At 40.9% G+C, this 27687-nt stretch overlaps 1 protein-coding gene across 5 annotated transcripts in view; it reads right to left on the bottom strand.

The window, feature by feature from the left end:
* CDH17 (cadherin 17) overlaps nt 1–27687 on the bottom strand; it is a 100398-nt gene that overhangs the window by 15760 nt on the left and 56951 nt on the right. For 4 of the 5 annotated variants that reach the window (XM_036933149.2, XM_036933140.2, XM_057497894.1 and 1 more), the window contains exons 4-13: nt 24090–24224; nt 23041–23179; nt 20887–21045; nt 20585–20784; nt 18123–18254; nt 17645–17795; nt 13457–13672; nt 11507–11583; nt 9156–9347; nt 2595–2839 (exon numbers count right to left, since the gene is read on the bottom strand). In XM_036933149.2, the coding sequence (XP_036789044.2) occupies nt 2595–2839; nt 9156–9347; nt 11507–11583; nt 13457–13672; nt 17645–17795; nt 18123–18254; nt 20585–20784; nt 20887–21045; nt 23041–23179; nt 24090–24224 (1646 nt within the window). Of the gene's footprint in view, nt 1–2594; nt 2840–9155; nt 9348–11506; nt 11584–13456; nt 13673–17644; nt 17796–18122; nt 18255–20584; nt 20785–20886; nt 21046–23040; nt 23180–24089; nt 24225–27687 lie in introns of those variants that run through there. The other variant, XM_057497895.1, reaches the window with a different exon arrangement.

Genomic DNA, 27687 nt, shown 5'->3' with positions numbered 1-27687 from the left:
ACTTAGAGACCCAGGAGTAGAGACTGTGTGAATGGGTGGATACTCAAAGGCTGCTGGTGGCACAGTAATCCCCTCATTTAGCATCTGTTGAATGCTTAGCAAAACTCAAACAGTAGACCAAAAGACGACAATTCTAATAAAATGCAGTAAACCAATGAAAGGGGTCCTGTGGAATCCCAGAGGAACTCCTGGAATCAGAGAAGTCTGTCTGAAGGAGTTGATGTTAACAATGCAAGAAAAAAGGAGGATGCTTGCAGCAGAAGGGGTTGCATGAGCTAACCCAGAGAGGTCAAGGAATAACTTAGTGGGTGGTATGGGGGACTCAAACATTCATCAGTGGTGGAATAAAAATGGGAAAAGAGGATGGATGGCAAAAGATGATGCCAAGGAGATTAGAAAGAGCCAGAACATGTGAAGAGCTTTGGGTAGGCATGGAATGGTAAGCAGGAAAGTGGCCTAGCCATATTTGGGTTTTCAGCAGAAATCATTGGTGGGTGTGTGAGAGATGAATTTGAGAGAGAAAGGCTAGAAGCACAGGAAAACCAATTGGTATAGCCCTTTGGGAAGAAGTGCACAGCCATAAGGATGTCCATGTTTTTAAACCAAAGAATCCCACCTCTGCAAATTTTCCTGAAATAGAAAACAATTTAATAGCACTTCAAAAAGTTATATGTATACCTATATTGAAAACATTTTATACAATAAAAAATACGAGAAACAATCCACATGTCCCAGAATAAGAGAATGACTAAAAAGTTATAATGTGTTAATTTACCAAATTAGTTTTTTCCCAATGTTAGTATATTGATATGCCAAGCACTGTTAGGCTGTATTACAGGTGATGAACAAGAAACCCTATGTATTGGGGATTTCATCCTGAGCGAGCTGGAAACCCTTTGGAGGGTTTTAGAGGAGTCGTGTGATCTGATTTACTTTTTTAAAAGACCACTCTGATTGCAGCAAATAGACTCCAGGTGGAGTGGACAAATGGCAGGATGGATCCAGAAGAGAAAAGATGGTGGCCTGGACCATGCTGGAAGTGGTGAGAAGCAGTTACATTCTGGGTGCATTTAATGAAAGAATCTATTATTTGCTGGTGGACTGGATTAGGGTCCGTTGGGTGCTGATGGATTCTAAGTTTGTGGAGCAGACAGAAAAAAAAAGAATTCACTTGCTCAGGCCAAAGTTTTGGAGTGATCTGTGATTCTCAGTTTATGGGCATCAGAACCAGTGATCAGTCCTCATTCTTGAGACGCTTTCCTCATCTGTCTCCCAGGGCTTCTCTCACAGAACACTCAGCTTCTCAATCTTCTCATCTTCCTGATCTCAGCTTAATGGTACATATATTTTTTCCTTGATCCATCTGAGAAGTTTTCTCATTGTCTTTGTTTTCTCAACTCATAAACTCAGATTTTTATTCACTTGCCTTTGACCAATGATTTTTATATCATTCTCATGAAGGAAGAAGAAGCATTTGTTCAACAATAAATGGTTGTCAAACTATAAAATTCTGGGCCCCATCATAACTTGTGACTCTGATAGTATAGCCCCACTGGTTTTTCCTCTCTTACATTTGTTTTTACGAAACTAGAGAAGGGGGTAAAGAATATAACAGTAGGTAGGAACTTTAATCCTTGACAATCAGAAACAGCTCTCAGAACTCATTCCAGGTGCCTACATGACAGCTCACTGGGAGAAGACTCCCCTCAAATGTTTAGAGAAACCAAAGGAATTACTGTTTATAACCATATGCATTGGATTAAGTCATGCTGAAATATCTGTCACGCCATAGACGGTAGAGCTAATGTTATACAATAGAAGCAAGAGATATGGGTTCTAGTCCTATCTATATGCTTAGTAATTATATGATCTTAAAGAGGATATGGATACTGATACAGATACGGACACATACACATGCATATAAATCTCGGGCAAGTTAATTATCATCAAAATATTTTTAAGGCAAATCTGTGTGGGTCCTATTGCACTGAAAAAATTAAAAGGGTTGAGAATTGCTAAAAAGGAAAGATTTACACATTTTGTTTAACCACCCCAGCCTTAGCACTAGCCTCTCCAGGGGTAGACTCTGGAATGAGGCTGTGCCCCAGACCTGGAGATCTGAGGAACCTGCGCACTCTACATCTAGAAGATGCTCTTAGCCCTGGCAGGTCGCTGGGTCTGTCCAGTTGGGCTTTTGCCTCGTTCCCTCTGTCTAGAACTCCAGCCCACTTTAGGGCCTAGGCTGGACCTGTCCTCCAAATCCTAGCCCCCAGGACTGGTTCAGACACAGGGCCTGGCTTTGTGTACAGGGGCACAGACTCTGGGCCACATCTCCCGAACTCACCAGCTCTCAGTGGGGACCCGCAGTGGCCAGAATAGGATGGACCTGACATGTCTACCACTTACCTGAGTGGATTTTCATTGATGCCCTCAGGTACTGACACCTACTGGAAGCAAGACAAGTGCACCATGTACATGGGGAAAGGGCTTCAGGTCACTGGCTGCTCCCTTAGGGGAGAACCCTGGAGTCCGACCAGCTTCTCTGCCCCTTCTCTTCCCCACAGCCAGGCCTGCCCAGTAGTGCTCTCCTCTACCTTATGTCAAGACCTTCCGGATCCTTGGCAGTCACGTTGCCCACTTTAGTGTCTATAGCCACATCTTCACTGACTTGTGCTTGAAATACATGTTGGGTAAATTGGGGTGCTTCATTCACATCTGTTATAGTAAGTGTGAACGTGGCAAAAGAGCTGGCATTGTACTTTACACCAGGCACCAGTGGCTCAGGATTTTCCGCATGGAGCACAATGTTGTGAAGAGCTGCTGTTTCAAAATCAAGAGGCTGTATAAGGAAAAAAAGAAGAAAAATTAATTTGGGGATGATTAGCTTCCTTAAAACATTCATTCCCCATACTCTTTTAAAAAAACTCATTTCCAGAGCACGAGTTCCCAATTTGATGTCAGCAAAAACCTATTTCTCTAAATGTAACAGAGGTGTGAAATGAAAATTCTTTGCTGCAGGGCTTATCAGAGCTTTTAATATACTAATATGCATTATAGCTCTCCTAGAAGGAGAAATCAATGCAGCATTCTTCAAATTTAGTTAGCCCTGAGATACTTCATTCATTCCCTAGAGACATATTGATTCTCTCAAGCATTCTCAGAAGACACTTGGGAAATGCTTTTACAGAGATTTCCACATTATGGAGAATGATTTCCCAGGGACCTCAATACTCAAACCCCAAAATAAAAGACTTTAAACTCATGAAGAATGGGAGAGATTAGCAGAGACAATCGAAGATAGATGGTCTGCACTTGCTCCAGGCAATGCTGGACAGGAGCAGAAATGAAAAATCAAGAAACAAATTTTGGTTTAGTATGAGTAAGAACTTAACAGTTAGGGCTACCCAAGATAGAAGGAGTTGCTTCAAAACATAATAAACTCCCAACTCTAGAAGTTTTCAAGAATAGGCTTAAAAAATATGTGACAGGCTTACATAGAAAGCCCTGAAAAATCATTTAAGCAATTGGTTTTAGGTAACTTTTAAGGTCACTCTCAACGCAGAGCCCATGAGTCCATGGAGGAGAAAAATCCTAATCCTAGAGACCTGCTGAAGAGTAAAACAGCCCCGAAAGTCTGGCTTCTTAAGTGGGGTTAAAGCACTTCCAGGGGTCTGCAAGCCCTCAAAACCAAAATCTAAATATTATATATGTGTGCATATATATATATAATTTATAATATTATAAATATTTCACATATTTATTTTTGTGAAAATATTTTTCTAGGGAGAGGATAGTAGCTTTCATCAGCATCTCAGTGCTACCCAGGACCTCGAAAAGGTGAAGGCAGCAAAGCCAAGCCCACAAGGGACATTACAATTATGGAAACTCTTCCAGTCCTGGAGGACCCGGGGCCTGTTGGCAAGCTGTCAGTCCTTTAACTTGATATCAATGTCTCATCAGCTAAATATAAATGGTAACAACCATTTGGGAAGAGAAGAATTCATGGAGGTTGGACACATGATTGAATTAGCTCAGCCTGCTCTTCCCTAACAGCTGAAAAAATTCTCTCCCTCATCAGAAGTTGGCTCAATGCTGTCCTCTCCAGACAGCTTCACTATCCCCATCCTCCATCCCCAAATGGACAAGCTCTATGTCTTCTGTAATCTCCTAGTACCTGACCCAGGCTCTACCTGCTTATCTATTTGAGATCCTTACTGGCCATAAGATCTCTAAGCGGAGGAACTCTGCTATATTTACCTTTACTTCTTATTTCTTCCTTGACACACAGTCCCTGCAGCATATCAGTCAGGAAATATAAACATGAGAAGGCCTGGATCCTTCTAGAGCCCTTAAGGGCTCCAGTAGAAAAGAGATTCTGTAGAAAATCCCCACTGTCCAGAACCCCCTCTCCTCCATGCACACACAAACACACACAACATTACAATGCAACTTCTAGTTCAATAAAAAAGCACGATAGAAACATTGCTCATATGGAAGAGAAAGAGCTATGTGTGAAGATTCAAGGTCATTTGAAGTAGAAAATAAGAAGCAATTGATTGGTTATAATATATGGGATGTAAAATTTGTAAGTCAGCTAAGAGGTTGCTCCTAGAGATAAGCACCCACTGTCCACGGGCATGGCCCCGCGATGACCTGACCACTACCATGCAGTCTGATGGGGCCCCTCATCTGAGGTGGAGCTGCTGCACGCTGGAGCTTCTTACTCCCAGGACCCACTCCTCATCTCAGGGGGTGACAGCAGGAGTGTCAAATGGAGAAAGCCTCGCAGGTGCACAGAAAGGCAGCAGCCCCCAAGCCAGGCTGCTGCGTGGACAAAGGACGCACTCTGTTCCTTGCTGGCCCAGCTAAGCCCAGGCCCCGGAGAGCAGCACAACTGTTTGTGTGCTCAGGCAGAGGAGGCACATCCATCCTCGCCAACAAACAGGTCCTAAGTCCCCGCCCTGGCGTTCCCATCCCCTCACTGTAGCCCCAGAGGTGAGGGGTCAGGAAGCAAGAGCATATGTCTGCAAACAGGAAGCAGCCTGTGTTGGCAGAAGAGAACATGTGAGGCTGAGAGTACAAAGGGGTGGCAGAGAAGACTATGAACGTCAAGCTAAGGAGCTGGACCTTCATCCTTGAGGAGCAGAGGGAGGTGTTAAGCACAAGACTAACAAGGTTGGGTTTGTTTTAAAAAGATAACCCTGGGAGCAGCCATGTGAGGAATGGACTTACGGTGATCCAGTTAGGAGAGGGTGTCAGTGCTCCTGAAACACTTTGAATGGGAGAACAAATGAAGAAAGGAGTAGCCTGCTTAATTTTTACACCAGGAAAATCATTGAACCAAATCTTCCAGAGAAAAATTAGCAATAAAAGACACTAAATGAGCAAATGATAATCAACAGAGCTTAACCAAAGACAAGCCCTGTCAAACCATGTGTGCTGTCTTTAATGACACAGGAACGTTGTGCCCTGCAAAGCCAAGTCAAGAGACCCATCCCAGCCTCTCTGGAAGGCCTCGGGTCCTATCTGGCAAGACAGATTCATCAGATAAGCTGAAAAGCATGCTCAGCGCCTGATTCCTCTTCTGCGCACAACTGCTTGAAAGGCCAAACCCAGTGATTTAGATTCAGCCTGGAGGCAGAGATAAAAGTACTGAGGGAGAGAAGTTGAGAATGGGAATATTTAACATTTTCACCAGTGATCAGTGATGAGAAAAGAGTGTGAGCATTAGTTTTCCAGATGACACTTGAGCTGGTTAAAAATAGGTCCCATGCTGAGAATTCAAAGGACCACCTACTCCAATGGAGAGGGGGTGACATTTGCGTTTTTAAAAAACTAAAGCTAAACAAAATCCTGGATTTTAAGAAAGGGGGTTCCAAGAGAGTTACCAGTGAGCCAAGCAGCGCTCAGAGAAATAGCCCCCCTGCTCCTGACACCTGCTTGGCCCTGAGTATCATGATCTACCACACAACAGGCCAGAGTTTCGGATAGCAGTAAATACTGAGTAGGACAGTATTTCTAAAACTTATTTAATCCTAAGTATCACTTGGGGCATGTGAAATAATAGAAAATAGATAGTGGTCTTTGCCCCCAGTTCCTGGCACAGAGCTCCTAAAACCCTTGTAATTTCCTGAGTGATAATAGCACTAAGAGCATCTTCTGTTCTAGTATTTGGTCTTTGATCTTGTTCCTGAAACTGGGCTCCTAAATCTCTTGTTAAGTTCCTGGGTGAGGGGAGTGCCTTTTGTCCTAAGGAAGCAAGTCTGGGCAGGCACCTGGACTGCTTCAGGACAGGGCTGCTCACCATGCGTGCAAGCTTGGAACTCTCAGCCCCACCCCCACGTCCTTGTGGAAGGGAGAGAAGCTGGAGACTGGGTTACTGATCAATCCTGTGTATGTGATGAAGTCTCCATAAAAATCCCACAAGCATGAGGTTCAGGGAGCTTCCAGGTGGGTGAACACATTCATGTGCTGGGAGAGGGGTGCACCCCAACTCCGCAGACAAAAGCTCCTGCCCTCAGAACCCTCCCAGACCTCGCCCTATGTATCTCTTCATCTGACTGTTCACCTGTACCCTTTATCATATCTTTTACTGGTTAATAAACTAGTAAATGTAAGTGTTGCTCTGAGTTCTGTGAGCTGTTCTACCAAATGGCCAAACCCAAGGAGGGGAGACCGGGGAACCTCTGACTTACAGGCAGCTGGTCAGAAGTACAGGTCACAAGCTAGGTTTCTCAAGTGGGGCAGCCTTGTGGACCTGAGTCTCGGTCTGAGGGATCTGCAGTGTCTCCAGGTAGAGGGGTCAGAAATGAGTCAAATTGTAGGCCATTAGGCTGGCATCAGAGAATTGTTTGGTGTATGGAGAACCCACACATCTAGTGTCAGAAGCGAAGTGTGGTTGCACTGTGAGAGTAAAGGAGAAAAACAGGAGTGATTTTTCCCCTTTGCGGGGCACTTGTTAAAATGACTGATTTGCAGCCTCCCCTGCAGATGTTGTCAGCCATGCCTGGGGCACCCCATTTGACTCTTGGGTTAGGCAAGTTTGGCCCCCTCAGCAAGATGGGAAATATCTGTCTGCAGGCAGAATCCTGGCTTCTGCCCTAGTTCTAATTAATCAGAATTAAGATAATGCCAGAAATTTATTAAGTTTACTATCTGCTGGGTGCAGTATAAGTTACATATGTATTTTCACTTTTAATCCTCCAACATCCTTATTGAGAAGGACCTAGCATTTCACCCATTTTTACAGATCAGAAAACTGACCTGAGAGGTTGCATCATGTGGTCAAGGTCATGGCAACAGCAGGCCTTGACAGAAATCATTTCCTGAGAAGAGCCAGAGACCTGCGTCAAGTTTCCAGCTCTGCCGCCACTGGGGACCTGACTGTATCTTGCAGCAGGCTTGAACCTCATCTGCAAAGAGGGGCTTTTCTCTGCCTCCCTCAAGTTGCTGTGAGAAGCACAGGAGAGTGAATGCAGAAGTGCTTCATACAGGAAAGCAGGCACAGCTATAGAGTACGGGCTCCTCGCTGAACTTCCCCTGCAGCTAGCACATTTGTAATTCAGATGAATAGTAGCTGATAGAATTGTGACTAAGAAATTTAATTTCTGGATATGATACCAAAAGCACGGTCAACAAAAGCAAAAATACACCAGTGGGACTACATCAAACTAAAAAGCTTCTGCACAGCAAAGAAAATTATCAGCAATGTAAAAAGGCAACCTTTGGAATGGGAGAAAATATTGACAAACCATGTATCTGTAATGGGTTTTATACGCAAAATACACAAGAAATAACTACAACTTGGTAGCAAAAAAAACCAAATACCCTGATTTAAAAATGAGCGAAGGACTTGAATAGACATTTCATTTGAATAGACCACCCACTGCAAACTCTGAAAACTGCCCTTGCCTCTATCGTTTCCTTCTGGGTTCTTTTTCTCCACGTAGACAACTATGAAGTTGCAAAGGCTCCAGTTCCAAGTGTCAGACTGATACAGAATGCCGATGGTTTGAGTCGGTCTCCACACAAACCCCTCCTAGAACCAGGTGAGGCCCGTTGTCAGAGCTGGAGTACGTGATGGCAGTGGCATCGGAACTCCAACAGCCTGCCTCAGGACTTCTTCAGCACAGCACTTTTCTCCCTGCGTTTCTGTCCATTGTCTGTGAAATTATTCTATTTTGTCTTCATTTTTATCCTCTACTTCAGCTTTCCTTTATTCGGGTTCAAAACTTTCCTCCAGAGCCTTATTTTGCAGCCTCAGCATACTGCGCTATAAACCTTCAGCATTCACCCACATTTGCAGAGTCTCTATCGCTGTAACTCTGATCCTTTTTAGTTCTAAACATACCGGATGACACTGAGTGCTGCTTCCTATTGAGCCATCTGGTAACCATGTACATACTCTAAAGCATAGATGAGGCAGCCGCAAAGAAAAGTTCAGGATCAGGTGTACGTGGTGAGGGATGGGTGTAGATTGAGGGAAGAATGGAAAGATCCTGTACAAAGAAGCAGGTGCTATGGTAATTAAGACATTGACTCCAGACTGCCCAGTCCTTATAAGAGAGACAAAGCAAGGCTTAGTGGGCTTGGCAATCCCATAACAGATGAAAGTAAGGGGCGGGGAGAGGAAGGGATGAAAGGATACCTGTCTATTAAACCTTAAAGGAAGAGCTACCAATTTCCACTCATTATTAAAAAGGGTCTACAGCCTAAAGGACTCATAGGACTCATCCAGTCTCATACCCCACATTTGCAAAGAGGGAAGTAAAGCCCTGAGCACCCCAACTTAGCAAATAAAAATATAGAATATTTAAATTTGAATTTCAGATGAACACCAATTTTTAGTATTAAATACTTCCCAAATATTGCATAGGATATACTTGTACAAAAAATTATTTATCCTATATTTTATGTATTTTATATGGCAATCCTACCTCCCTCCATAAAGGTTACGTGGTCAGTTATGACAGACCCAGAACTAGAATCTGGACTTTTTGTCTTTAGGGGGACAAGAATGCCTGACAGTGCTCCAGGAGCCCATCACCATACCTGAGGGGTCACCACTAATAAACCACTTCTGTTTGTAAGTCTTTGTACTGTCATAAGTAAATTAATCTATGGAAAAGACAGATTCCGTTAAAGGGGCTATTTACCTTTTTAACCATGACATATCCAGCGTTGGTTTGGGGATCTGTTTCTATCCCCAGGCATCCCTCACTGTCTCCCTCTGTAATACGGTACAGGATTTTAGAGCTTCCAGTATTTGGCTCATCAGCATCAGTGGCCTGGATGGTTAAGATGACAGACCCGACAGCCGTGTCTTCAGAGAGAGTCAAGTTTCCATACTAAGAAGAAAACAGAGAGAGGAAATATGAGAATGTCCCTTGTCATCAAGCATAATTGCCAAAGGGCAAACTTGTCTCTTTGGTTTCAGGATGGACACAAGTCATAGTCTGCATCAATATTTAGCAAGAATGTTTTTCCCACTGATGAATACGTTGCAGTTGACTTTGATGTCAGCCATATTCATAGACCAATATCCATTGTACCAGGAAACACAATGTCTCAAAGAGCTACTAGTAGGATTCCAAAACAAATTCCCCTTCCCACATTCAATATGTTTAATAAGGGTAATTATTATATTAGTGATAATATAAAAAAATTACTATGTATTGAGTACCCATAATGTATCAGTACTTTACATACATTATTTGGATCAAACAGCCTGGATATGAATCCTAGGCTTGCCACTAATGAGAGGGGTGGCCTGGCTTCTCTAAGTCTCCATTTCATCATCTAGCTAACTGAAATAATAATAATAGAACCTGCTTCCTGTCTGCTGTGGGGATCAAGAGAAATACTGCACATAAAGCCCCTGAATTCCTGGCACATAGTAAGTAGAGTGGACCCTTGAATAACATGGGTTGGAACTGCACAGGTTTACTTATCCATGGGTTTTTAAAAATATATATATTAGAAAATGTTTTAGAGATTTGTGACAATTTGAAAAAACATTTTCTTTTCTCTAGCTTACTTTATTGTAAGACTATCATAAATAATACATATAACATGCAAAATAGGTGTTAATTGACTATTTATGTTATCAGTAAGGCTTCCAGTCAACAGTAAGCTATTAGTAGTTAAGTTATGGGAAAAGTCAAAAGTTATACTTGGAATTTTTACTGTACAGGGGGTTGATGCCTCTAAGCCCCACATTGTTCAAGGGTCAGCTGTATCTAATGAAGATAAGCAACAAAACACCTTATTAAGTGGCTGTATTATCAACTCCACTTGACAGAAGGGCAGAGAATTGGAGATATAAAATCCACACAACACCACACAGCTAATGAGTCACAGAATTAGGATTCAAACCCAGGTTTGTCCAGCGCCAAAGCCTCCGCTCCTAATCGCTGACCCAGACCATCTCCCACTCCTCCACTGAAAATCCCCGGCTCATCTCTCTGGGCATCGTGACCTTCAAGACGGCAAGAGGCAGGGACAGGAGAGGGCATGACAATGAAAGAAACCAACTCACTCTCTCGAGAGCCCAGTTTGCATTTCAAAGCTCTGAGACTCCTCAATCTAAAAGCCAAGGTAAGTGAAATGCAAGGAAATCACAACACAAGGAAAAGATAATGAAGGCTGAGAAGAAATGGGCTCTCTATCTCTTGTTGCTCAGCCTCTGTGTCTGTTACACAAGATACGTTCAGTCATGCCTCTTACTGCCCAAAACCCTCTCATAAATCAATTCCCTTTCTTTGTCAAAGCCTCGTTCCTATTTTGATATATTATCATCATCATAGGGCTCTGGGCTGCCTCATAGCTGACTTCAAACATGACATAACAATCTAGTCAAATGGGCTTCTCTCTGTTCCAGAATACATAGAGACATCCTTTTAAGGGGAGCAGTGATAAAACCACCCCAAATGTAAAGCCATCAAAATAAGTAAACACTTTTTTATGTTCTCAACTAATCTTTTCTCTCCTGCTCTTTCTGCGCAATTCTCCTACTTCTTGTAAATGCCTTGAGCACATTATTTAAAATTCAAAACAAAGATTGGTTTTTTTCTTCTCCTTTTCTCTTACTTTTATGCAAAATGAGTTTAAATTGCCAATATTCCAAATATTAAATTTCTGACTAAAAAATGCTTAAGACCTTACAGTAATCTGTTTATTGTCACAAAATATATAATGACAAATTGCAAGTAGCCATTCAACTCCTTTTCATTTGACAAAGACTGTGTTTGTAGCTTTTAAGCAGTCCTTAGAATAAATGAGCCACTGGCAGAAGTTTATAAACAGATGTTCTCAGATACTATAACAGTGAATGTTATTGTTCCCTGAAGATTTCACTGAAGATGGTGTCTGGGTTTGTTAGCAGTGCATTAACTAAGGCTACCTGTTGCATCTGGCATTTTTTCTAACTACTCTGTGTGTCTTTTTTTGAGAAGCAGGGGTCAAGCAATATGAACAAAGGAAAATACAGTGAGTGACAATTACTCACATCTGATTTTTCAAAGATCGGGATCTGATCATTGATATCGATAACGTTGATTTGCACGTGACAGTGGGTCGTGAAATCTGAAAATCAAAGTCATATAACAAAAATTTTTACTGAAAATCATGCATTAAAATCAGAAATCTGCAGGAGAAACACTGGCAAGGAGAATGGCAGCCATAGCTTCAATTTTGCTACCAACAGGCAGTTTTTGTTGCGACAGGACTTTGGGCTCGCCCCGCACCCACAACCAGTTCACTGAGGGGGGCTGCAGACAGCCTGAGAGAAGTTCCCCGGACTTCCCATTGCCCTCCACCTGCCCCCTCCTGGGGCAGGCTGGATCCTGAGCAAGACAGTTCCAATTCTGTGAGGCAGCCTTTCTCTTCTAACTAGTGAAACCTATGTAGCCTTCAAAGCCCAGTGCAAAACCATCCTCTCAGAAAGCTTGCCCTCTCAGCACCCCAGCTGGCTGTCTTTCCTTCTCTGAACACTTCCAGCACTTACCACCCTATATCTCCTCTGCCCCTAATGGTGGGAAGGTTTGGGGTGCCTGCTCCTTCTCCTCCAGGTAAGGGAGGAAGTGGTATGATCAGCCCCCAGCTGATACTTCGATACTCTGAATCATGCCTCAATCAAGGCCAACACTCAGTAGCTGTTTGCTGGAAGAATGGATGGCTAATTGTGTGCAATTGTTAATTCATCATGGACAGTGATGATTTATTATACTCACTTCTGTTGTACATCTTAACATAATGCTAGACAAATACTAGGCCCTTAATATTTGCTAAATGACTATGTTTCAAACATTCTGCATTGGGAGCCTGTTAGACCCCAGTTCTTTTCAGTATATCAACATCTGTGTAAAGGGAAAAAAATGTGAAGCATAGTGTGAAATGATACTCTTTTACTCTCCATATCTGCATAGTCTGTGTCTCCTAGCATAACAGTTACTGAACTATTTGGTGATCTAAGATATAGTGGTAATTAGCCCAAAGAAAGATTCTCAACCTAGGAGTATACATGCCCTTAAAATAAGCCTCTTTCTGGGCACAAGTATTTTTGTGCATCTGTGCACATATGTCTAAAAATGTGTACATTTGTCTGAGAATGCATAGTTTTCATCAGGTGCTCGAAGGGTCTTGGGACCCCACAATGATTAAGAAACACTTGCTTTGAAATTATATAAGGAGTAGGGAAGAATTTCTCCTGATATAGTCAAATGGCCAACGAGAAGCTGATAGAAGACAGCACTTCCCAAAAGATGCATTTCTTACCCACCTTCACACAGTAGAATCCTTTGAGTCCAAAAGGGAAAATTGGGAAATACAATTAATTTTCTTGTTCATGATCACAGAAGCCGTGAGAACATGCCTTGTCAACCTCCAATAACAGGAATCTTAATTCAAGATGGCACTAACGCTGTGCTCTGAAATCCATCACTTTGCACCAAGGACCTGCTTCCCAGTGGAAGCAAAGGTGGAGCAAGGCAGACATGCTAGGGCAGGTCTATTCCTGGGGACCAGGGGCTCCTTTGATGGCCAACTTTGGACTCCCCCATGACCTTGCCAAACCTTCCTGTGACTGCTCAGGGGTCTGTGGTACCGCACTAGCCTTCCTTCCCTCTCTCCTTCACTCAGGGTCAGGCTTGTGTTGTGATCTGACAGCTCTCACAGACTCCTGGGGACCTATCACCATTTTTTGCTCACAGGCACTTCCCCTAATAAAATTCTTACACATTTAATCCCCTCTTGCATCCGCTTCTCAGAGGACCGGGACCAACACAATAACATTGCCTAAGCTGTAACTCGGGCCTTTTCCATGTTGGACCAGCTGCTCCTTGCTGTGTATGTTTTACACAGGAAACAAGAACTCTTAAATGGCATTAGCATGGACTAACCGATCACAGCTAGAAGGAAAACAAGTATTTCCCCTCTTGATGGAAAATGTGATACAAACCTTTGTCAGACACGTTCACAACCAAGTGGTATTTTGGAGTGTCTTGCTTCCTCAAGGAATGCTTAGCTAATTGGAATATTCCCGAGTAGGTTTGGACCAGGAAGAGTCCTTCTTCAGGAAATCTTGGGGTTTGCTCTGCAATTTTGTACACTAAAATACTGTTGACAGAGTTTTCTTCATCCATGTCATGGGCTGTAAGAGTCCCAATATTGCTTCCTATGGAGAAGGAAAGAAGGAAACCCGTCCATCACAGGCTCGGTGTTTCTGGAAGCGAGAGGTCTGAGATCAAGGTGTCAGCAGGGCTGGTTTCTCTGAGCCCTCTCTCCTTGGTTTGTAGATAACTGTTTTGTATCCTCACATGGTCATTCCTCTGTACATGTCTGTGTCTAGATTGTCTCTTCTTAGGACACCAGTCTTATCAGATTAAGACCCAGACTAATGACCTCATTTTAACTTAATTACCTCTTTAGAAACCTTATCTCTAAATAACAGTTCCCCTTTGAGGTTCTGGGGCTTAGGACTTCACTGTATGTATTTGAGGGTACACAATTCAGCCTGTAACAAACAATGTCTTACAAAAATTCAGGTCCACCCAGAACTTCAAATGTGACTATTTGCAGATTTAATAATGGTCTTGAGGTGAAATTAGCCTGGAGTTAGAGTGGACCCTAAATCCAGTGATTGGTGTTCTCACAAGAAGAGAAGACACAGAGACACACACAGAGAAAGAGGCAGTGTGAAGAAGGAGGCAGAGACTGGCAGCCAGGGAATACCAGAAGCTACCAGAAGCCAAAGAGGCAGGGAAGAATTCTCCCCTAGCTGGCATCTTGATTGTAGACTTCTAGCCTCCAGAACTGTGGGAGAATAAATGCATGTTGCTGTCAGCCACCAAGCTCGTGGTACTTTGCTGCAGCCACTCTCAGACACTGACGCACAAGGTGACCGGTGTAACTGAACAAGGGCAAGACAACCACGGGCTGCTTCCGAACAACTTCATGGAGCCATTGCAGACACTGACTCCACCCCAAAGATAAGGTGAGGCAAAGATCAGGTGCACATGCTCTCTGCCTTGCTGCAGTTTACAGCCTCACGTATTTTATTCCTGTGCATGTTTCAGTCCAGGGAGTTACAGAAGTCAGAGGCTATGATTCAGTGCTCCCCCTGCTCTAGATGACTTCTGATAGATTCTAGATCATCTTGCTTTGTGAAATAAGGATTACAGTTTCTCTACGTGCAGCAAGAATTCCACCTTAGGGCTAAAACTTCACTATATACCTTTTGTCAACTTAGGTTTCACCCTCTCCCCCATATCCACTGACTTGTATGGAAATTTGGAGTTCTTTTGTGGGGAGGCAGGGAAGCACATGTGTTCTATCTGAAGTGGAGCTGGACACATGCAGAAATGTCTCATGGGCTGGGGAGGGGGACATGATGAGCGATAGAGTAGAAGAGAATATGTATCTAGTGTAGAAGCAGCTGCTATATCTGAAGCCATCCCAACAAAGTCACTTTTGCCCTTTATAAGAGCAGTCATGCATCTGCCCTTACAAAAAAAAGTATCTCTGAAGACAAGTAGTGACTCTATAGCATCTTACTATGCTTATGGACAGTGACTGTAATGGGGTGTGTGGTACGGACTTGATAATAGGGGGAATCTAGTAACCACAATGTTGCTCATGTGAAACCTGAGCATAAGATTGTATATCAATGATACCTTAATAAAAAAAAAAGTATGTCTGCATTGGAATAGAAGAGTACCCTACTAATTTCTGGGTCCCTTGGTGTCTGAGAAGTGCTGCTTTGGATCTTCCCCTCAGCAAGTGAGCATCGCACACACTACACTGCTCTTCTCTTACACCGCAGGAAACCTCCAGCCATCAGAGGCACTGTGAGTACCACCGACATCAGTGACCAGAGGAATGCCAGTAGAGGGCACTGCTCAGGGGGAGCAGAGAATTATGCGGGTGAGCCAGAAGTGAAAGGAGTGCCATGTCTCTGAGCGATAAAAACCAAGAACAAGTGACATCCCAAATTGATTCAGTTACAAACAGCATCTCTTGGGTCACTCGGAATACTTTAGGGAGGCGGGGCTTTTATGAGGCACTAAATTTCTTGTATGAACACCTAGGACTTGGTAGCAAGTGGGATTTCAGAATTAATGTTGGCATGCTAAGACTTGGGGACATGAGTCCCACAAGATTCTGATGATAGAAGATATCAAAGAGGAGAATATAAACATACTGAAGAATAATTCAGTGTTTTATTGACCAAGACAGTAAGTGCTCAAAGAGCAGGGGCATTGTTTTATACCTCTTTTAGGCTACGTATATAGAAGAGACTCCCTCTCTATTGATTTAGAAGAATTCCTGGTCCATTAAGTCCACCATTTAAGACTTTGTGAATTATTGTTACAAAATAAATTCCCCTCTTTACAGAGGCAAATAGTACATCTAGCCCCTGAACAACTTACTCCACCACCACCGACTCCCTCACCTGTCTCAGAAAACTAGTGTGTCCTGTTCCCAAATGAGGTAGGCAGCTTTTAAAATGGCTCTAAAATGGCTGTCAGCAATCCTGCCTCCCTCCCAATGTTGATGCCTTTGTGTAACCCCCTCCTGCTGGGCCTAGTGATTCCCTTCTAATGAATAAAATCTGGAAAAAGTGATGGATGGTACTTCCAAGGTTATAAAAACACTGACTTCCATCTTGCTCTCCATTTCCATCTCACTCTCTCTCAGCTCTCCCCCTGAATCAAAGGCATCCAGTTGAGAAACACCCAGATTCCTGACTCACAGAAACTGTGAAATAACAAATGTTTGTTGTTTTAAGCTGTTGAATTTTGGCGCAATTTGTTACACTGCAATAGATAACTAAGACACTAAGTGTCAGGCCCTACACAAATAGACTGGAGGTATCATCCAGAGAGGTGTTCAAAGGTCTTTCACCTTCATCCAGCATCACAGACTTCCCCAGATTTCCAAAAAGGGTGGTGCCACAAGTGTTTCTTGGCTACTGTCACACATTCCATTGTTAAACAACTGTCACTGTTAGAAGGTTCTTCCTTATAATTGACCAAAATCCTTCAAACCATCATATAACACTTCCTGTTGTAGCAAGAATTAGAGTAAATAAAATAAAGGGGACCTAAGCAGAACACACTGGTAATAGGCAGCTTACATATGACTCCTGACAGCAAAAAGAAAAATAATTAGCTCACACAAGCAAGCTACGAGAGCAGGACTCATCAAGCCTCCAGGACGTGGGTCAAAGGTGTGCAGCGAGAACGGTAGAGAGATCTAAGGAAATGAGATGGCCCACAAGGCGTGTGAGGACCTGCCTAGCAGGGGAGCAAAGCCCTAGGGAGGGTATCATAAGAGGCTGCTGACCTTGGAAGCCTCTGGAACTTACTTACATGAAACAATGGCCAAAAACATTACAAGAAAGCCAGCCTGCTCAGTCAATGGGCTCAACACCAAGGGGTAATTGACAAGATTTGTTCCACATTCAGGGAAATCCTTAAACTCCCAGAAATCATAGTGTTCTCATAGTAGTTGTCTCTGTACAAAACTAAAGTTATCCATAAGACACAATACAAGAAACAAAGCAAGTCAAGAACCAAAGGACAAAAACTGACAGGATCTGAACTTCATCTACCAGCCTCCTGAACTACTATCAACTTCCTAGAGAGGGAAGATCCAGGGTCAGAAGTCAACTTCCATTTGTAGTGCTTACGGCAGGGTATCTGAACCTGGGGCTAAATGTTTAAGTTATTTAGCAAATTTGATGAGATTTTATCTGTTACTGAGTTTGTTAGAGAGCAAATAAGAATCTACAGGAAAACCTTGCCTGAGATAAACATACGTATACAGGATACTGGTTGTGGTGCTGGTGGTAGTGGTGACGATGGTAGTAGTACTATAATAGAGGTCACAGTAATAGCCGTGGTAACAATTGTGGTAGTTATAAAAGCTCCAGTTTAAGAATACTACCCAGATGTTGTTTGAGCCAAAATACTGTACCTGTATTAGTCCCAAGATGCATTCAAACTATACTGGGCCAGACATGGACAACTGATCCCCAGTGAGATTTACCTGCCCGCCTTTTACCCAACAGACAGGAGGAGAAAAGGATTACAGAGTTAACATGGGGAGAACAGTTACACAGCTTTGAACAGCTCTTGTTTCTTACCTATTCTTTCATTCTCCTGGACCTCAAATACAGTCAAAGAAGATGGACATGTAGGTGGATTATCATTAATGTCTTTAACTTTCACATGAATCTGCAGTGGCAATGCAAGTGGTTTTCCATGCTCATCCTTTGCAACCGCATAAAAAGTATACTACAACAGGAAGTCAGAGTTAAGACATGATCCCTTTATCACCCCCTTTAAAAGGCAAAGAAAACATCTGTTTCATTAACCCCCTCTTTTTCAGTTTACTTAGAACTGGGAAGCAGGAGAAAATGAATGGGTCGGATCTGTGGGGACAGTATCATGCCTTTGAGAATAACATACCAGGGTTCAGAACACAGTCTGAGGCTTTTTTGGGTTGTTGGGGGGTTTTTTTTGTTTGCTTGGTTTTTAAAGTAAAATCGATTCTGCTTTCAGCTGCCCATGGGTGCAGGGCTTTATTTTGTTGCCTGTGAAACAGCTCCCAGTTTTACTCACTGAATCCTTTTCTTCTCGGTCCAAGGGCTGAGTCACATAAATATCTCCTTCCTGGTTGATTGAAAATGGGAATCTGGGCAGCTTCTCCTTTTCAACTAAGGAATATTGTGCATCTAGCTCATTCCACCGCACCTACAGGGCCCAAAGTAAATTGTGAGGAAAAATACATCTGGACAGAGAGAACTGGAAAAGAAATAATTTTCGGGTTCTCAATTTGAAATTTCTGACAACCCTGTTTGTGTGTCTGTGGGGATTTTTTTGTAATTATTGAATTACATTTTCATTTTCAACCTAAAATAAGCCTTTTTTTCTCTTTCCTAACAAGTTATATTGTTCAAAAAAAGCACGAGGATTTTTCTTCTCCAAAGCAATTCTTTGTGAACCCTCAGAAGAGTTTGTGCATTGTTATTTTCGAAGTCTAACTGTGAAGGCTTCATATCCATGAAACACTAATTTAAGAAACAAAATGTACTTTACAGAATTAGGTGAGGATTAAGCCATGATTTATGACCAGCTTCTAAAACTCACCAATGAAGATGATAAGAGTGATAGGAGACACTTTAAGCTCTTCGCCATTTTGTTATTTAAGACATCTGATACATAAAGTACATTCCTCCCTTAAATAGTTTTATAGACTTCAGAGACCAGAATAATTGCCAACTCCTGGCATTATGTTTTATCAACTTGGCAAAAACAAATAAATAAATTCAACAGTAAGACCAGTGTACTTGCTACAGAGAGTCTGGCCTCTCTGATGTTCTAATAGTAATGTCACACTTACTGAGGGTTTACCACATGCCTGGCACAATTCTAAACACTTCCGTGTATTATCTCTAAATCCACAAGCAACCCTATGAGGTAGAGACTATTATTATCCTCATTTTATAAATGAGGAAACTAGGGCACAAAAACTCAGCTATTTGAAATTTCCACACTAAACTATTCTCTCAGACCAGGTATCAAATACCTTGCAAAGGGTGTCAAGGAACCACCATTGTCCCTTGCTGGGTATTTAAGGACTACCCTCTGTTGAAACCAAAGACCATGTTGTTGGTTCTAAGCAAGCTTCCCTTGTGCCCTAAAAATTCAGTCTGAGTTCTTCTGCCTTGAGCTGCCCTCTCCAGTCTTCTTCCTGGGCTTCAAAACACCCAAAGCACTTTCCCCAGTACTGGGTGTTGGGTGTGATGTCCCTGAATTTCTTTTCTTTGACAGCCCCAGGAACAAACAAGCACATTTGTTCTGGTTAGCATTTATAATCTTTGTGGGGATGACCTAAATAATAAATTTATTTAGACTTCAGGAACGATTTTCAGTAAAATCTGAAATTCTCACAGTAGTGATTCATGACACACTTTCTTAGCTAGTAAGGCAGAATGCCCCTTGCTTTCATTTCTTTTTCACCAGGAGGTGAAGTTGATTAATTCTACATTCAATAAATGAAAACCCTTTCAGGCCAGACAATAGATATGATGGGCTGGGCCTTTCCAGGGTCCCTTAACCTCAACAGTGACATTTTTTTTTTAAATCTTAGGTGAACTACACACTGGGAGTTTACATAACATTAATACCTTTTATCCACCTTCAAAAACACTACCTTTCAGTTAATCTCCACAACAACCCAGAGGGTGTTACTATCCCCATTTTATTGATGAGAAGTTGGGATTAAGAACAGTTAAATGACCTATTCACTGTCAATCATTTAAGTAACAGAGCAAGGATGTGATTTTGGTTATCTGCTTCCAAACCCAGAGCTCTCTCACTAGCCCACAGATTTCATGTCAAGGAACCTCCTGATTGATCTTCCAGAAAAGATCAGATCTGGGTGGCACCCAGATTGGATATCCAAGAGCTCTAAGGTAGGAGAGAGCCCAGGGTGAGAGCATCAGCCACGGAGGTGAGAAGCAGGGAGCATTTACAAGGAAAGAAGTGGCACATACAAGACGTGCCGCTGGCGGAGGGTGATGTCCAAAGGTAAAGATTGCCCACTCACTTCTTACTCTCACCCAGTCCTGTGTCTCTCCCTCAACCTATGATGGGAGAATCTACTGGATAGAAATATTTCCCATTTCCCACAAGACTGAGAGGCAGCCTTTCAGAAATATTTGCCACCCCAAATTAAAATCATGTACCAGTACCATGGCCTGTGCACTATGCACAGCCCACTCTCATGCAGCAACAGTGAATAACAAACATCAGTGGCATTTACTTGGAAGGTGAAAGTGAGTGAAGTTCTCTTTTGAAGTTCAAATATGTGTGTGTGTGTATCTCCAAATCCAAGTTGGCAAAGTCCAGAGTTTACCCATGATCGTAAACTCCAGAGAATTGGAGCCAGAGACTTTGTCTTTTTAGTTTGTTTTATAGTTGTGCTATGCAAAAATGTACCTAATAATTGTATCAGTGAAGAGAGCCTCCACAAAGTGAGACCATTGCATAGAAGGCTCTAGGCATTCCTTGGGCACTACCTGAGTGACTTTGATGGGGTGAGGATCAGTCGAGTTTTCTACAATCTCCAGAGGTTCTGGTGCTTTCCAAATATTTTCCTTCACTATAATATCCACCGACGTGCTGACACTGAAGGAATTCTCATTCTGGCCTCCCATGTCCTTCACAGAGACCACCAGATTGTAGGAAGGATTCTTAACGGGATCCAATTCCAGAGATCCTATGGCAGGGAGGGGAGAAGAGAAAAGGAAATATCTCTGAAGGCGAGGCAGATCTAGGCTCCTTTTTCTGACTCAGACAATCCCATGAGGACATCACTTACCTTCTCGGGTGAGTGAAATTGCCCCTGTTTTGTTGTTGATCTGAAAGTACATGACATTGTTGACCTTGGGAAGCTGGATGACAATTTGGTAAAAAAGCTGACCATTTGGAGTAGATGGATCATCCAAATCTGTAGCATTGACGTACATGAAGGGCTTTCCTGTTTAACCAAACATACCCAGAAGAAAAAAAGAGGGTATTAATTGAAACTCAAACTAACCACAGTCACTTTTGCTTTCTAAGAAGTGAAGATAGAATGAGGAAGGGTACCATAAGTCATATCAGTGAAGAAATAAGTCTTTATTCTGCTCCTTTTCTCTAGTATGTGGTTTCTCAAAGTATGGTCCAGAGCCGGTAGAGATCTAAATCTCTACAAGTCTATTTTCAGAGCCAATGCAGTCAAAACTCATGCATGTATAAGATCCTTTCAAAGCACAAGATAATTCAATGAATTTCAGCGTAAAGGAACACCAAAAATAGGCATTGTTACAATTTCAGATTCCACATTGCATCTGGCCTTTAAGAACCCACCACTTGCTAAGTTTTGGTAACATCAAAGAGCATCCAAAATTATCTGAAAATGCTATTGCAATACTTTTCTCTTTTCCAACTACATTGTCTGTTGAAGGCAAGTCTTTCTTCATATGTTTCAGCCAAAATAACATATGGCAACAGATGAATACAGAAACAGAGAATCCAATTGTTTTCAATTAATCCAGATATTAAAGAGATCTGCAAAGATTAAAACAATGTCATTCTTCTTAATAATTCTTTTTGTCTTTGAAAAATAGAGCTACTTTTCATTGAAATATGCTTATTATTTAAAATGGATATTTTAAATAACATATACTATTAAATACTTATAAATATTTTTAAAATATTTATTGAAATATTTAAATATTTTTAATTTTTCAGTTTTAATTTATAATATTGACAGATTTAACAAGTGATGTACTGGAGCCAGCTCATGAGAATCAATTGTTAAATTTTCAGAAATTCTGTGAGCCAATTATAACACCTTTGGTAGCTTAAAATAGGCTATGATGGGAGTATTTAGACCATGGAAACTGGCAAATGCTACAAAACAGGGATTTTCACCCCAGAGAGTCAGCTATTAAATATTTATCAGCATACTACTAGATATAGCCCACATATCTAGAAGTTCTTTGGAATGCTTAATAATTTTTAAGAGAATACAAGAGCCCTGAGACAAAAAAGTTTGAGAGTCTCTGATCTAGAAGATCCTACCAGTGAAGGGGAAAAAGGTAAGACCTAAAAGATCCCTACCTAACAGTTTTGTTTGTGAGTCTTTGGTGTGCAATCTCCACAGAGACAGTGAAATTGCTCCACATAATACAGTGGAAGGAATATTTTTCCTAGGTTATTGGAAGTGGGCATTGAAGAATGAGAGAGACAGAAAATTAAGTAACTGAGTCGATGGAAATATCCAAGAGTCCTTCCGAGAACTCAGAAGTCTAGTAGTATTCATGGTTATTTTGTGCACTGGTAAAATGGGATTGCCCCTTCAGCCCTCCAAATCTTCAATAGAGCCTGCAGCACACACCTACACCTTGAGGAAGGGCTTTTGTGGACATGAAAGTTAAAAGCATAGATAGTGAAGGGATGAACCATAGCTGGGAACTCGAAGGGAAGGAAAGTAACTGGAAGCCGGCAGTGACTGTGCAATTCCTGGGAGAATGTGGGAGAGTCAGCTCACCTTCTCAGAGCATTCTAGAGATCTAAGGTGTTCTAAATCTCACCTTAGCAAAGTGGTTCTCATTGCGGGGTGATTTTGCCCTCCACCTCAGTGACATTTGACAACGTCTGAAGACATCTCTGCTGTCACAACTGAGGAGGTGGGTGTTGCTGCAAGCATCCAGTGAGCAGGTGTCAGGTCGGCAATGGAGCTACACATCCTATACTACACAGGACAGCCCCTGACAATGAGAGAATTACTGGGCCCAAGATGTCAATAGTGCCACAGTTGCAAAACTATGTCCTAGAGGAATGGGCATAATAAAACAACTCTCAGAGGGTTACTGTGAAATTTAACAAGAGAGTGTCTAATGAGTGAGAGCTGTAGCTGTTGGTCACCCAAATCTGCCCCGTCTTCCAGACAACCTTCCAAAAGTATCTCCAGGCTCCTGCCTATTACCTGGGCGAGAGTTCTGCCTTACTGAGCCTTCATACTTCGGCTGAAGAAACACGGGTCTATTGTCATTGATGTCCTTCACTTCTATGATGATGGGGACTGGGCCCTCCACTGTAGCTCCATGAGCATCCAGGGCTGCGACCTCATGTCAGAAAGAAAGGGAAACCACCTTGGTGAGTCGGGACCATATATCACACAACCAAAACTCACCCAGAGACAATTAGAGCTCAAAGAACTAATAACCTGGTGACTATAAGGAAGAAAGACACCAATAAAAGACCAAATTGTGAGCTGCTAAAATAGGGGTCCCATCAGTTAAACCTGGCTAATATTGACAGTGTTTTTCCAGCAGTGGAATATGCTAGATACTGGACAGGTTTCTTTCCTAAATAGTTGGAGTCAGTGAAATAAGAACATTTTGACCTGTGAGACTATGAAAGTGCCATGAACTCTTACAGAGGCATTTTAGCAGTCAACCTACTGAACCAATAGAAGAAATTACTAGACAGCAACCTTTGACTCGCTCTTTTTTTTTTTTCACAATTAGCTCTTTACTGTTCCTGAATATTGAGACCAACCATGAAATTTAAGGGGAAAGAGAGAAGGGTCACTTTAGTTAGCCTCTGGCCATACTTCTGTTTCCAGCAAGGCCCAAGGAAGCTCCACCCCAGTGCTGATGCTGCCTTCTTTGTGGGTCCAAAGCCCACACAACAGCCACAGGCAGATCCCAGGAAAATATCAGAAAAGTGTTGGCTTAGGTTTAAAAGAGGTGCCTGAGCATGGCCATACCTGGACAAGTACTGCTATTGGAGGGTCTTGGCAATGTGAGTTGGATTACTTTGGTTAAAAAAAAAGCCTAAGGAAGAGGGTACCTTTGCTATATCTCTCTGTAGTTGGTAAAAATGGACAAATGAGGTTTGCAAAGCATGCCATTAATGACAGGAAAGCTTTAACACGATTCTGTGCAAGAGATGAGAGTATCAGAAATACTTGCAGGACAAAGGGTGCTCAAAGAGATTGGAGTTAGGTTCCTTTGTCTGGTCTCAATTCACCTGTAGTTGGTGAACAGCTCTTGTTTCCCTGTCAAGGGCTCTGTTGTGATACAGAAGTCCATCTGGTTGTATCTGAAATATGTCATCTGTCTCTCCAGTTAGTTTGAAATTCACAGCAGGAGGATTGGCCTTAAACTGGCAAGAAAGAAAGATTAAGTTATAAGGAGAAACAATGTCATAGAATTTGTAGTCACCAGTTTTAGGTAACACGTTCATTTGTATAATCACTAACAAGTTCTGAGCTTTTAAAGTGATATATTCTTAGAGTGTGCTTGAATATTAACTATTTAACATTCAAAATACATTTCCCTCAAGAAACAATGTATATATGTAATTCACTTATTGACAAAACCCAATTAATACTTTAAATTGTAGCTGAAGTTAGATGAGATTTTTCTGAGGATATCTGAAAGCTTTAACATTATAGCTTCTAAGAAACACTTAAAAAGGTAGATTTATTGCTAAAATTTAAAAAAAAGATGTCATTTAGTACTTCTAAAAATTGTGGCAAAGATTATGAGACATTTTAATATTAAGGAAAACAATTTTAAAGTGACTTTAACTTGGTAAGATTCTATGACAATCTCTTATTACTTTTTTAGAAATAAAGAGAATATCAACAATTATTCATGGGGTAGCTATAGCACTTGTAAGGCCACAGAATATAAAATTCATATAAAATAAAGCAGACATAAATGTTTAACTTAATTAATAATTTTCATATATTTTATGTATTTTTGTTAACCAATTAAAAATCAATTATAGCCAAAGTTATAAAGGATGTAGAGAAACATAATTATTGAGAGAAATGTAAATTAATACAATCCTTTTGGAAATAACTTGAGGTATAAAATGTTTGTAACCTTTGAAGTGAATATTACTAAATAGAATTATCCTAAGGAAATATTTTTAAAACAGTAACCTACATGCTTGCAGTGTAATTAGACTTATCTATAATATTGTCAGAGTTGAAAATTCCTATAGGGTAAAAAAGGAAATATGAAATTATTACAGCACATAAACTTGATAGAATTTTAATCATTAAAATGTTCATGCTACTAATTATGAAGCAGTTTAAGAAACAATCAGATGATGTAAAGTAATAAAAGAATGTACGAGTAAATCTAGACTATGATTGTAACAATACCAAATGTATTCATATCAGTGATCAAGAAAAGGAATTTAAAAAAAACAACAGTTGGTGTGTTAAGTAGGTAGGACTATGGGTGAAGTTTTTGTGTTTGCTTATTAATATTATGTTGTTTACATAATAAATAAAAGTGTTACTATTTTATGTTTTAAGTAAAAGATCTGGACATCAGTGGGAAAGGTAGAGTAAGAATCTGCAAAAAAAACTTTCCCTCTGTAAAAGCAATGAGAAACTGGCAAGAAAAAAAAATCAACTTTCTCAGAACCTTGTAAATTAACCAAATGCTTGTAAAATCCAAGGAATGTTTATTTAAGAAAATTAATGACTCTTAGAATCAAGTTATGTGGTTATTTTGACATGCCCTAATTCCATCATTCTTTCTCAAGATATTCAATAGCCTTGAAAAGCACCAGCCTCACAACTACGGTACTATACAGGAGGCAGAAGGGGTTTGGAGTTACCCAAAAGCCCTGTGTGTGGAGATGTGTTATTATCTGACCTATCTGGAAGTTCCCTGGAAAAACCTACTGTCAGGGCTTGTCATTATTTTACCTTACTCAGAGCTCACTCACCACAAACAATTTTTTACCTGGGGATTTGTCAAAAATAATCATCAGCAATTGTTTAACATTTCAGCTGCCTGAGGTAGTGATAATAGTTGATGCAAACAAAAAGCTGACCAAAAAGCTTAAAAGGGTTTTTGGGGGATGAGATGTCATTAGGGTCATTGAAAATCTCCAATAAATTCCCAAGACTCCAGAAGGCCATATTCATGAATAGAGCTGTGCACATGCCCAGGAAAAACCTGAGAAGGCCCTAATCACTCAACTCTGGCTGACCCTGAAACTCTACATAAGCAGGAAGTGAAGGCAAGGCAGAGTTGTAAACTGCTTGCCACATCCTTGAAGGTGTGCCCAAAACATATGCAGACCCTTAGCAAAGGCTGGAAGCATTATTGGTTTGAGGCTTTTAAGGAAATCTCTGTTCACTCATTAGCTGAATACTAAGCTAACCAAGTAGAGATTTCAATGGTCACATAAGACAAAGAATACAGACTTTACAGAATTACTTCAAGAAAGTCATTTAAAAAAATTAACTCTAACAACAAACCTGGAAAGAGGAGGGCATAAAATATCTTGAGTTGCCACATTGTATCATTTTAAATGTTCAGTTTCCAACAAATGACTCAGAGACATACAAATGAAAAGAAAGTAAGACCCATATATAGGAAAAGAAGCAGCCAATAGAAACTGCACATGAGGAAACCCAGATATTAGACTTACTAGATAAAAACTTTAAATTATCTATTTTAAATAAGTTCAAAACTAAAGGAAACAATCTCTAAAGAAAAGAATGAGAACAATGTCTCACCAAATAGAGACTATCAATGAAGACACAAAAATTTTTTAAAAACAAAAATTCTGGAGCTGAAAAGCATAATAAATGAAATGAAAAAGTAATTAGAAAGGGTTCAACAGTTTAACAGTAAATCTGACTAGCAGAAGAAAGAATCAGTGAACTTGGTAACAGGTAATTGAGATTATCTACTTTAAAGAAATAACATTTTCAGATTGGAAACATAGTAAAACTATCTCTATTCACAATGACATGATATATGGAAAATCTAATTTACAGAAAACCCCAAGGAATCTATAAAGAATTTACTAGAGCTAATAAAGTCTAGTCCAGTAAGGTTGCAGGATAAAAGATCAGTATACAAAAAGCAATTATATTTCCTACACTAGCAAAGAAAAATCTGAAAATGTTATTAAGAAAATAGCTCTATTTACAAGGGATCAAAAAGAATAATATACTTCAGTATAAATTTAACCAAAGAAATAAAATATTTGTAAACTGAAAACTACAAAACATTGTTTAAATAAATAAATAAGTGGAAAATCCTCTCATGTTCAAGGACTGAAAACTTAATAATGTTAAGATAGTAATACTCCCCAAGTTAAGATACTGATTCAATACAATGCCTATCAAAATTACAGTTGTCTTGTTTGCAGACAAGACAAGCTGATTCTAAAATTCATATGGAAATGCAAGAGACCCAGAATGCCAAAACTATCTCAAAAAAGAACAAAGTTAGAGGACTTAACACTTTTACTTCAAAGCTACAATATTCAAGAGAGCATGGTACTGGCATAAGGATAGATGTACAGATCAATGGAATCCAATCAGGAGTCCAGAAACAAACTTTTACAATTATGGTCAATTAATTTTTGATGAAGGTGCTAAGATAGTTCAATGGGGAAAGAATGGTACTTTTAAGGAATGGTGCTAGGACAGCAGGATATTCACATGCAAAAGAATGTACTTGGACCTCTACCTCACACCTTATACAAAAAATTAACTAAGAATAAATCAAAGGCCTAAATGTAAAAGCTAAACTATAAAACTGAGAAGAAAACACAGGCAAAAATCTTCAACTCTGGATGAGGC

Source organism: Manis pentadactyla, chromosome 3 (assembly GCF_030020395.1).
Source record: "Manis pentadactyla isolate mManPen7 chromosome 3, mManPen7.hap1, whole genome shotgun sequence".
NCBI lineage: Eukaryota > Metazoa > Chordata > Mammalia > Pholidota > Manidae > Manis > Manis pentadactyla.
The sequence above is the reverse complement of the archived record's forward strand: the minus strand, read 5'-3'. Positions and strand labels throughout refer to the sequence as shown.